At 31.1% G+C, this 12,814-nt stretch overlaps 1 protein-coding gene across 10 annotated transcripts in view; it reads right to left on the bottom strand.

Annotated features, from left to right (window-relative positions):
* LOC139488057 (trinucleotide repeat-containing gene 18 protein-like) overlaps nucleotides 1-12,814 on the bottom strand; it is a 64,130-nt gene that overhangs the window by 14,660 nt on the left and 36,656 nt on the right. For 2 of the 10 annotated variants that reach the window (XM_071273381.1, XM_071273387.1), the window contains exons 10-23: nucleotides 12,266-12,508; nucleotides 11,495-11,628; nucleotides 10,891-11,062; nucleotides 9,448-10,422; nucleotides 8,723-8,906; nucleotides 7,443-7,508; nucleotides 6,976-7,081; nucleotides 6,358-6,466; nucleotides 4,127-4,198; nucleotides 3,931-4,008; nucleotides 3,429-3,665; nucleotides 2,605-2,832; nucleotides 1,400-1,507; nucleotides 479-582 (exon numbers count right to left, since the gene is read on the bottom strand). In XM_071273381.1, coding sequence (XP_071129482.1) covers nucleotides 479-582; nucleotides 1,400-1,507; nucleotides 2,605-2,832; nucleotides 3,429-3,665; nucleotides 3,931-4,008; nucleotides 4,127-4,198; nucleotides 6,358-6,466; nucleotides 6,976-7,081; nucleotides 7,443-7,508; nucleotides 8,723-8,906; nucleotides 9,448-10,422; nucleotides 10,891-11,062; nucleotides 11,495-11,628; nucleotides 12,266-12,508 — 2,816 coding nt within the window. The remainder of the gene's footprint in view (nucleotides 1-478; nucleotides 583-1,399; nucleotides 1,508-2,604; nucleotides 2,833-3,428; nucleotides 3,666-3,930; nucleotides 4,009-4,126; nucleotides 4,199-6,357; nucleotides 6,467-6,975; nucleotides 7,082-7,442; nucleotides 7,509-8,722; nucleotides 8,907-9,447; nucleotides 10,423-10,890; nucleotides 11,063-11,494; nucleotides 11,629-12,265; nucleotides 12,509-12,814) is intronic. The other 8 variants (XM_071273385.1, XM_071273389.1, XM_071273383.1 and 5 more) reach the window with 5 other exon arrangements.

Raw genomic sequence — 12,814 nt, 5'->3', positions numbered from 1 at the left:
CAATCGGCATGTTTTCCAGTATTAGATATATAGATACTATAATTATCGTCTTATCTTTTATTTATACGATGCGCTTCGGACGCACTGAAATTTTTAAACGTGTTGTTTTCAATTTTTGTAGCTTAGTCCCGTTCTGAAATTTTAATCAAGTTAACAAGACACGCATAGCAGATGATGCATGCATAGTAGGGGACGCTTGAAAGTCCCAAAGGTATCTTCCGCCCCTCTTTTGTCCAATCCACGCACCAAGGCTCGCACCGTTTGTAGTTCTATCGATTCCCTTATTTTTTGCTTCCTTGATTTGTCAACTTAATCGATTTATGAATTTGAACATCAGTAAACAAAATGCCTATTTTTTTGCTTATACAATTTAATCAGCTTGATAGCGGCCTGGTCATTAATTCTCATTTCTTATGGAAAAGTATCATTGATTGAGGAGATTCTTTATGAAGTAAACTTTTAAAAAAAGTAGTATTACCTTTGGTTTTCTTTGAGTTTCATCTTTGTTCTTTTTAGCTAGATCTTGAAAGCTTTGATACTGAAATAGCTGGAACGTTTTGGATGTTTTCGCTACAAGTGTTTCTGAAAAGAGCATTAATATATACGGATATTAATGAAAAGTAAAATCACAAAACTACTGAACTTCGAGGAAAAATCTAAAAGGAAAGTAACTTATCAAATGGCAAACGTATTTCTATCTTTTTAATCATATAATACAGATGTCTCTTTTGATAATCTTTTCGAATGATGATGCAATTTTGTCATCGTTTTAATTATTTCTTAGTGCATATGCTCTTCAGTCCTTACTTACGTAAAATATACTGGTAATAAATAGTTTGTTTTAGAATATTGCCAGATATCTGATTCTTTCTTTGCAAAATCGTCAATCTTAAACAAATTGTTATTTTTGAAGAAAATAAATTATTATTTCGATCATTCTATATTTATAGATGCAGTACATCATTGTTACATTCTGCTAAAACAAAATTGCGATATTGATGGAAGTGATAAATTCGTTAGTCGTATTTGAAGAAAAAAAACAGACTATCCATCACCGTCTTAAACAAAAACTGCTCCAACAGGGTTAATAAGGAACTTTACGGCCACGAATTGGTTGACCGAAATGATGTGTCTATGTTGAAACTCACTAGCGACATGTTTTGGCGGTCTTGTATCTTTTAATACCAGAATAGTCTGAAATGTTATGTTACCGAGTATGTCCTTTTCCCGATTACAACATTTTCACCGAGTCTGTGAATTCGGGTGGTGGGTGTAGCAGCCTATCAGGCGATGTTTGGCGCGACCCGTTTGGCTAGTATTAAATTCCCAAAGTGTTTGTTTATCTTCTTCATTAAAATTAGAGATTTGAAAATTAATAAACTGGTGTTTATGTTTTTACCTGTGACACCTGTTGTTCGTGCAGGCGTTCCTTTGCGTGGTCGACCCGGTTTTCTCTTTTTGATCTCGGGGCTGTCTGGTTCCGATTTTACATCTTTCCTTTCTGTTTCTGTATAGAAATGGTAAATTTCTCAAGTTTGGTTTTTAATAAACAGCCTCAACATGAAATTCCTTAAGAATGCTTACTTCTTTTGTTCATTTTTAAAAATTATACCCCTTCCATAAAAAGGTATTGGTCACAATCTAGATCGAGCCAGGTTTGTAAGATTACTATGATTGCTATTAAGCTATGTGTTTTACTGCATGATACGACCGTATGAAGCTCACCTATTTTATTTTAAATGTTTAAATATTAAAAGAAATTTTAAAAAACAATATTGCTAATACCAAGAAATTTAAAAAAACAATATTGCTAATACCAAGAAATTTAAAAAAAAAAATATTGCTAATACCAACATTTTTTTAAACCTGTTTTTTTTTCATTCATAACTGATTTTCTTAGAACGAAAAATCCACTGCATATCCGTACTTTATTCCATTTGTTATAAAAACTGTCCAAATATTTTTAATATCGTGTTCTTCGACTGAAAATATTGTATTATCAAGTGATATCAAGTCTAGATCGTTCTTGTATGTATTTAGAGACAAAAAACCTGTTTAAGCCATCAAACCCTATATCATATCCTATACCCTCTTTTTTTTTTCTTTTTTTTTTTTTTATCAAGAATGATATTTATCAAATAAAATAAAACCTACATTAAAAAAATCTGGTCATATTTTTCGGACAGAAACAGCTATCGTAAACAATTATGTATTTATTGGTTAATTGAAGTCATATAAGTATTATGTCAAAACTTTTCAAAATTGTGATAAGAATTTTTCTTAAAATTTCAAACAACAACTAGCTTTTAATGTAGAAGACAAACGCCAGGGGTTAATAGGTCAATGATATATTTAAACTAAAATATCTGTACTCATCATGCAAACTGTGTATATGAATTGTTACAAGTCTACGTGATATCTATATTTTGTAACAATACTAGTACTTTATTAAATAACTCGTGCAAATAACGTTCTTTTATACATGCTAAAATATAAACTTGTGGAATGATCACTACAAAATACTTTGTTCTAAAGGGAAAATAAATCTTAACAGTGGTAATACATGTGCATGAATACAATATAATGCTGCTTGTTATTAGCTACCTTCTATTTGTGGGGAGGTTGCTACACTAGTGGAAGCGATATTTTCGTTAGTCTCATTAGTAATAGCCGATTCTTCATCACCATGTACAGTGACTACAGTATCTGTTGTCTCTTCTGAACACGAACCTTGTCGTTTTCGTTTGCTCTTTTTTGAAGTCATGTGTTGCTTCAAAGCATTTGAAGCATATTTTGCTAATAGTCCAAGACCAGATTGGAGAGATTCCTTATCTACAAGAAAATAAAACTCTTAACTGTAGTGTTGACACAGTTTATAAAATTAAAACTTCTGTTTTATATTTAGACAACCGAAACCTTAATCAGACTGCTAAAACAGTGTTCTGGCGTTTAAATTATAATCCTGGTACTATTTACACCACTGGGTCGATGCCACTGCAAGTGGACGTTTCGTCCCAGAGGGTATTACCAGCCCAGTTGTCAGCAATTCGGTGTTCAAAAGAATATCAATTATATGGTCAATTTTAGAAATTGCCTGTTTCCAAAACTTTGAATTTTTCTTGTCCAAGGAATAAATTAACTTAGACGTATTTGGCCCAACTCATTGGAATTTGGGTCCTCAATGCTCTTCAACTTTGTACTTGTTTGGCTTTATAACTTTTTTGATCTGATCGTCACTGATGAGTCTTATGTAGACGAAACGTGCGTCTAGCGTATTGAATTATAATCCCGGATACCTTTGATTACTTTGAAAACGATGTTGTCACGTTATTCGTGACATGACATAATCACTTGATAGAATTTTAAATATTAATCGCGCTGACTCAAACATGTGCTGCATTATATATGGAGGGTTGTGCTTTACTTACCTTTTTCCTTATTCCTTTCTTTATGAACATCCTGACTGCTTTCCTTATGGACGTCCCGATTCTTTTGCTTGTGAATATCTCGATTTTTTTCTTTGTGAACATCTCGATTCTTATCGTTTTGGACATCTCGGTTCTTTTCTTTATGTAATTCTCGTTTCTTTTCTTTAACAATGTCGAGACTCTTTTCCTTTAGAGCATCTTCTTTTCTCCATTTTTTTAATATACCATCTTTAGTCTCTGTCAAAAGGTGTGTTTTTTTTATATTTTATAGAATTATAAAATGCAACGAGGCAATTGTAGCAATTTGGTGTCTCTGGTCCAGAAGATAATTTAATCTGTCGTAAAATTGATACAGAATTTATTTTTCTTAACTGTTGCCAAGATCTGTCTAGATGATATATCAAAAGACTAAACATGTAAAAGAATGAAGTCTTAAAAAGGGGGTGTTGTATAAAAACTAGTTGTAAAATAATCTCATAAAAGCTAAGACTTTAATCATTACCTTCTTTTATTTTCTTCGTTTTAAAAATGCGTTTCTTTTCATCTGTTTCATTCTTTGGTCTTGGATTTAAAATTGAGACTGAAAATATAAGATAAAGTTTTGTTCAACTGATAGCAAGAAAAAGGGGATTATATACATGAAATTTTGTAAAAAGATACTAAAGTGAAGTGTATATTTTTCGCTAAAGATTAATTACCTTTGCCATCTGAAGATCCTTTATGTAAATGCTTCTTACTCTTGAAAGTTTTTTCTGAAGAAAAGCTTTTTCCTACAAGAACAATGCAAGGAATTTGTTAAACAAAACAAGACATGTTTTCACTTTAAAGATAAACATGATAACATATTCATATTGATAAGATGAAAAGAATATATCCGTATGTAAAATAACAACATTTTTATGTCCATAATTTAACATTTGGCACTACTATAACACTAAATTGATTTTTAGTGTAACATCAGTCCCTATATTTGCACATAAACTTATGATAATATAATACTATATAATGCACAAGTAAAATACATCATATACTCCTTTGATTTGTTTTGGGTAAGATGCATAATTTGATTCACATTTAGTATATATTCCCAAGATGAAAGCCCATCTCACCTAAGCTGTATTTGGCAAAACGTTTAGGAATTTTGGTGCTCAATGCTCTTCAACTTCATACTCTATTTGGCCTTTTAAACTATTTTTGATTCGAGCGTCACTGATGAGTTTTTTTGTAGACGAAACGCGCGTCTGTCGTAAATATAAAATTTTAATACTGGTATCTGTGATGAGTTTATTTCAATTGGACGCGTATATTCGATTGAATATATTTTTATTTATAATTATGTTAACATTTTGAGTTGTAATAATACATGTAAAGAAAGGGCTACTAAATTAATTTGTATTGAATCCGATGACATTTTATGAACTGAATTCATATCGTGTATAGAATTTACGTCATAATTTGTTAAATCTCATCATAGGTTGAGTTACTGGCATATATAACGTCCTTGTGTTTAGAGGTCGGTCATTTACAAACGTGTCAACCGTATCGTATACATTGACGTATCCGCATCTGCAGATATATCAAAAATATTATGTGATCCCGAGCTTATTAATAAGACAATGAATGCTTCATTTAAAATAAAACTAATTGAAATCTCTTTGAAACAATTAAACATACACTTTCAATATTTGTCATAGTGGTGTTTTGTAAAAAAAAATAATAAGGGGTTCTATTAACAACTTTTACATGCCCTTAAAAAGGAGCCAATGTACGGCAAGTACACGAATATCACAGTATAACACTATCAGAATAATAGTCCATTTGCGGAAGCAACGTGTTTGATGCAGACTTCCGTATACAATACATATGTTACAGGTTTATGTTAAACTTTTACCAGGTACGCTCAATATCAACATTTTAAAAGCAATCTATAACAATGAATATTTTGCATTATTATTATATTATATCGTGTTATGAAATTTAGGACATTTTATATAAATATCGCAATATCAGAAAAAAATAATGAATATAATGTCAATTTGTTTCAGTGCTACGTAAATTTTTTATTATTCCTGTACCCAAATGACAAAAATAATCGAATTAGGAAGTATCTATTTTAAAATCGGAGGCAAATAATCACTACAATGGCCACAAAAATTGCTTATCGCATTACACATTAATGAAAACGGTAAATGACGGATGATTGAATCTCGTCCTGAATTCCAAAATAGTCAAAGAATGGATCAACAATCTAAAGTGAATATTTGAAAGCACAAAACCTTCTGTTAAGATATATTTACGTCATACGATAGGATTGATTGTATGTTTTAAAAGTAAATAAGCGGTTAAAACTATAAAAGATTATCAATTAACACAAAATCGCCGATAATACAACAACTGCAATATACATTAAATTTCAGAAATAGAACCAGAATTGCAGCAAAGAATATCCAAACCCAATTCATTTCCGCGGATATTTGTCTAATGCTTAGTCCGTTTCTGTGTGTGTTACATTTTAATGTTGTGTCGTTGTTCGATCCTCTTATATTTAATGCATTTCCCTCAGTTTTGGTTTGTTACCCCGATTTTGATTTTTGTCCATAGATTTACGAGTTTTGAACAGCGGTATACTACTGTTGCCTTTATTTATATACCCCTGTTGCGTTAGCTTTATCTTTTATAATGTATTTTTTTTAAACATTTGTTGACTTTTTCGTAAAAAGAATACGTTATCAATTAAGGTTCAACCCACCATTTTTTTACGAAAATGACTGCAAAAAGTCCGGAACATGACTGTTATGTTCCACTAGTTCCTGTGATGGCTGACGAATGCATTTTTAATCTTTAAAAACCTTCAATTTACCTTGGAGTTCGGTACATTTTTAAACAGTAGTCAGGAAAGGTTTAAATAATATACATATGTACTACTCACCTGCTGACATAAGACTTGAAGTACTTCCTTTTCTCTTCACTGTGAATCCTGATTGTGTTTTAAAAAGAGCTGCCATTGCGTTTGCCTTTAACTTTTTACTTAATGGCATCTGAAATAGGACGGATATATAACATTTGTCTTTTCGATTCTTTGAAAATAAAGTAAAATACTTATGAATGTTTGCTCTGTAGTTTTTAACTAATACAAATAAGTAAGTGAATGCTAAAGACACCGTTCTTTTCTCATATTAAAATCGTAATCGATTTTTGACAATTTTATGTTTATAAATTATTTTCACATCATGATGAAAAAATGCAAGCCCAACACAATATATCGAATGCAGTTTTCTTGTATAACTACTTTGATCTCTTCTACTAACAGAAGGACTGAGAAATATTGATTTTATATACGTGTACACAGTTGTATTTATTTGTCAATCTAACGGTTTATTTATGTACTTAAAAAAACTTATACTGTATTGACGCATGTCTATTGTTGAAGACATTTTGCATGCATTTTTTATATTTTTGTTGAAGTGTTTTTGTCTTATTGAAGTATACACTAAGATTCCCTTTCCAGATAGAATTACTGCCCTTTGAATGGTACGTAAAAACTTACACCAAATCCACCACCAGTTTTCCTGAAAACTCGATCTACCAATTCTTCTGCTGGTTTCTTCTTTTTAACAGATCCATCTTTCGTTTTTGGTGACGGTTTTTTCTCACTAATAAGAAATATTGTATATTCAAACTTTCATGAAATCATGTTAAATCTATGTCTTTATTTGTTTATTTCCCCAAAAAATGGCGGATGAAGACAAAAGAAACCGACAACTCCACAGCATAAAAATAAATAAAATAACAACTAAAAACAATGAAACAAGTTTACAAAACACTACAATTAAACTAAAGTGTCAGCAAGATGCAACCCATCAAAACCCGGGGTTTTTGTCAAGTGCTCTGAAATGGTAAGCAGATCCTTCTCTACATGTGATTCTTTCTATTCTTCGTAAGGCATAATAATGTTACTTCATTAAGAAAACGAAAATACAAAACTACATTATTTTTTTAAAACAGAATAGTTACCTGGTGTCTGATCCTGGTGAAGAAATCAGCTTTTTCTTTGGTCGACCTGGTCCTCTCTTAGCTTCTCTAAATAGGTAATGAACTAAGTTTTAAAACTAAATAAATGATTTCATAATCTTTGTATCATTTATCCAACCTTTTAAATATTACAGTAATAAGGAGGAAAATGAAACCAATGTACCACACACGATGATTATTCAAACACAGTATTAAAAGTCGAATGTATAACACACCAATAGCACTGAAGACTTTATGACATATATCAAGCGCCAATATGTCCATGGTTCATCGTTGAGGATACCAGTAACAAAATCGATACCGTGAAAATAGCTTACATAAAAAAACTTGTTGAATGCACTAATTTCTTATTTCCGAGAGATAAATGCATACAATAGATGTACATAAAAATATGTGGTACTAATGCAATACAATAAGCCCAAAATAAGAGTGGACTATAATAAAATCAATCAAAAAGTATTAAATAAAATACGAAGTCTAACGAAAATTCAAAAAAGTGTGGAGTCCATTAAACCTGACAAAATAAAACTATATCAACCAATGGGATCGATTGAAAACGAAGGCCTAGTAACTTCCAATACATGTCTTGAGGGAAACGACAATATATATTGTATCAATAAACTAGAGATTTATTACAGTTTTACAAAATCCGACCGGCAGCTATATATATTTTATAAGTCACAAAAACTTCCAAGTCATCAGCCAAAGTATCACTGCCATAATTATTTTATGTTGATTAAAACTTCTACAGTTTTAGAGCTCCAAGTCTTTTGTTCAATTCTATGTATGGGTATCATTTATTCTCTGAGGTGCATCTCAAATAAATACATCGGTTGGTTCAAATCAGAAATCTGGAAATCAATTCAATATTAAACATGAACACTGTTCTTTCGTTTCCTGGATCTTGATATCTATATCATTAACGGGAAACTTAATACCAAAAACTTATAATAAAAGAGATGATTTATAGAAATGATGCGCATTTGCATTCAAAAAAATATCAAATACTTTAAAAAATAGGGTCACCACTGACAATCATGTTTCATGAAAGTTGCAAGTGTCAATCAATATTTACATTTTAACTCATTTAACTAAATTTTACCCTAAATTAAATCATATATATTTAAACTTTTTTTATGGTGTTAGATAAGGTTTACTAGTCAAAGGCTAAATACATATCAGTGCCATTGTCACATATGTTAGCAATCCTTTTGTCCAAAGTCTTCATAGGGCAAGCAGGTGTCAACAAAGTATCAACTCACCCACTTTCTTTTTCTTTATGGTCTTTTTGTGGGGATTCTTTTTCTTTTTCTTTTTTTGGTTGCAATTTGGATAACTGTTTCTGTTTTTCTTTGTACATTCTTTGAAGTTCAGCCAAGCGTATCCTCATGTCCAGTTCAATGGCATTGATTTCCTCCTCTCCTATGTCAAGAAAAGAAGGAAGGTCTGTTTTTCTGAGTTAAATGGTTTATTAAGAACCCAATATATGTAATTGTTAATAAAATGTGTCAGTTAAAAGCTATATTTTTTCAAAGTTTCTTAAAAAAAGAAAGTATTCATAAAACTACAAATAATAGTAAAGATACTAGGAATGAAGCAACTGAATGATCTACATATTTTTATAAATCCACGACAACAATTAAAATATGTCTTCTTGAAATATTTTTACTATAGAAATGATGGTTAACAACTTAAATTTTGCATCTTGGAAGATAAATAATTAGTAAACATTACTATGGTAAGTTGATATCGATAACCTGATGATTATGATGATGATGAATTCAAGTTTCATTCGCTTTCAAAATTTGTAATTACAAATATGTTTTCAATTCATCCTGTGCATCATCATAAATATATGTTTATTTACTAAGATTTTCGATCAATTTTAATAAATGTATGCTTTCCTACCAACGTCATTTACAAATTAAGAGGTTGATTCCTGACTGAATCGAAAGTGGAATCATTTCCTATAATGAAACTTAATTACCTTGTGGTATGCGTAGCCCCGTTGAGGTATAGTAACTCTGAGGTTCGGTCTCTTTTAATGGAGGTATTGACCGTGTTCGGCTTATAGTTCTCTTAATTTTTGGTCTTTTGATAGGTTTAACTTTTTCTTCTATCTCTTCAGATTTGTCTTCTTCTATTTTGTCCTCTGGTATTTCATTTTTTACATCATCTTTTTCGTCCTCTTCTTTTATGTCCTTTCTGGTATCTATTGATTTTGAACGCTTTTCAGCAAGAGCACTTAAAAGTTCGAGACCATCGACAGCTTGAAGGATTTGTGGATCAAGAAATGGATTATAGTCTTCGGACGATTTGTCCTCTTTCACAGACTCAACTGATTTTTCGTCTTTAATTTGATCACAACACTGATTAGATGACACTTTCTCGTCAGGTTTGATTAAATCAGGATTTTTCAATTCATTTGCGGGTAAAGACTCTATTGGTCGATCATTTTCTTTTTTCTGTATATTATGCAGTGATGTTTGATTTTCAGAATCAGTATTTAGTGTTTTAATTTGTCCTTTAAAAGAAACTGCATCATTTGGAAGAACAGTTTTGTCTTTTGTTGTTATTTCTAATTCAATAGAATCCTTGCTGGTATAAACAGTATTATCTTTCTCATTTTCATTTTTAAAATTTGTTACGTGCATATGTACAAAGGATTCTGTTGATGAAAAAGAAGACTCGTCGTCATCATCAATTATGTCTTTTTTGCTTATATGAACTTCATTGTCTGTTTTAACTTGGACGGGAGAATTGTCAATCATATCTTGTTCAGTGTCTTCGATCTCACTTGCGGGCACCATTGGAGAAGTACCTCGTGACTGTACTGTTGAAAGCTCGGATTTAATTGCTTCTGTACAAGATAGATTAGCGTGAGATACTATGCTAGAATTCACAATTAAAGGCACTGATCCCGAATAAGAATATGGTAATGTTTGTGAGGATGTTCCAACTTCTGAAATAAACAGTTGTTGAGAAACTCAGAGTTCTACATTACTTTTCAACATCATAAACATGCATCTGTCGACAATTAAATATTTTTCAATTTCAAAAATAAATACAAGTAATTTTGTTTATTATTTATGTATATGTTTAATGATAAGAACTATTTTTATGAAGGTTTTCTTAATTTGATTCCAGCAACTTGTTTCTATTCTTTTGCCTTTTTTAAATCACAAAACATGGATGCTTACCTGAGATTAAGAATCAGTTCCTAACTCCTCATGTATTGTCTATATGTGTTTAGTTATGTTTAGTTTCTATTTGGTTTTGGGAAAATAAAAATCAATGTCGATTAGTTCGTTTGCTGCATTAACATATCATAGAATATAGTTTTATAGTTAGGACAATTGTTAACTATACAATTTTGTTTGGCTGCCATGAAAACAAATGAACACGTCACTACTATTTGATTATAATTTACCCGAAGTCACTTGTGGGGTAACCATTCCTACAGACTTTGTCTTCTTCTCGATTCCCTTTGCTGGTTTGGTCGATGTTGTTGTAACTTTGTTTTTTATGCTGCCTGATGATACCTGTATGTTTTGGTTGTATGTGTTCTCTGACGTGACAATAGTGTCTGGTCTATTCTGGATCTGTTCATTAGACATTTAATATTTAATTATAACATTTGTAATCGGTGGATATATATTTTTTTAAATCAAACTTTCATGGTTAGGTCTCCAATAGACACTTTTATTTATGTGCAACTCATTTGGTAATCAATTCAAATTATCATTGCAACGGTTTTTTTTCTTCACTTTAGATTCTTGACAACATGAAAATTTAAGTATTATCACAAAACTGTACGTCATCTTTTCGTTTAGTAGAACTTTAAAAATAAGGATCTTTTCAATCACCCTATTTATGTATTATGAAATATCATTCTTTTTTTAAGTACAGCCACAAAATCGTGTGTAATTCTTAATACCAAAGTTTCCTCGTCGAGAGAAAATATTATGAAATAGTCTATACGACTATATAAACATTATCAAGAATATATTGAGGAAGTAATTCCTATTACTCACCAACTGTTGGTACTGTTGCACTACAAACGGTCTTTCTTGGTTATGAGGAAGAATCTGTGACAGTTGATGAGAAGGCATTATTGGTTGAGGAGTTGCAGCATATGAACTCCAGATTCGGCTCGGGTCATAAATTTCTGAAAATTACAACATAATTCATTAGTATCGAATCTGAGCTAAAACAAAATTGATGAGTATTTTTGCACTCTTCTTTTATATATTATTTAAACATTTAGTAAAAAATTCCCAAAAATGTAATCATGATTAATTTAAGGGAAAAATCAGTTTTACCACCTGTAACGGAAAAGTGTATGAAACTGAACTTGTCAAGTTCAATCGATGTTCAAGATTTCTGAAACAACTGAGGAGCCAAATTATTTCAGCATTTACTTGTACAATTTTATCTTGTCTAGATTTGAAAAGATTGAATAAATTACATATTCAATTCTAAAAGATTTACAATATAAAATAAAATGCATCTTGTCAATGACATATGATATAACGAATTCTACTTGGTTCTTCCGCTATAAGTACAAAATATTATGTTCAAGATCGCTATAAAACCAGACTCAATCCACCATTTTCTACATCTGAAAATGCCTGTACCAAGTCAGGAATATGACAGTTATTGTCCATTCGTTTGATGTGTTTTATCATTTGATTTTGCCATTTGATAAGGGACTTTCCGTTTTGAATTTTTCTCGGAGTTCAGTTTTTTGTGATTTTACTTTTTTTGTAGAGATTGTTTTACTTATGTGTAATATAAATTATTACCAATATCATTGGAGGGAATCATGACCAACTGTCCTGTAACAGAATCCTGTGCAATTTTGAAACCAGGAGGTATTGTTATGGGAAGTGTCTGGTCTGTAGAACTAGAAGTAGGTATAGAAGGTGGCATCGTGAATGGGATCTGTCCAATCCAGGACTGGTTTAACTGTGGGGTTTGCATCCATTGTGTTGGAAAATGTCTTGTTGGATCATCAGACCATGCAATGCCTGCTCCAGTTGCAGATCCTATAGACAAGGTAAATTACTTTAGTTTTTTTTACAATAAAATACTGTTTCATGAGCAAACTAGCTAACTTTGCCGACTGAAATGAGCGTACTGAAAATAAGTTTACCATTGATATATTAGGTTTTCACTTATTTAATGACAATATCAACTATGTAACAAGTTAAACAAAAATCACATTGTTATAATATAGAACTGGTTAAAATAAAAATAGTGACCCTATCCACAAAATCTCTTCCGAGTGATAGAACTTGTATGTCAAGAACATTTCATTATTACACATTCATATCGTATGAATGTTAGTGTAA

Source organism: Mytilus edulis, chromosome 9, assembly GCF_963676685.1.
Source record: "Mytilus edulis chromosome 9, xbMytEdul2.2, whole genome shotgun sequence".
NCBI classification, from domain to species: domain Eukaryota; kingdom Metazoa; phylum Mollusca; class Bivalvia; order Mytilida; family Mytilidae; genus Mytilus; species Mytilus edulis.
Note: the sequence above shows the minus strand (reverse complement) of the source record. Positions and strands in the feature narration are given on the sequence as shown.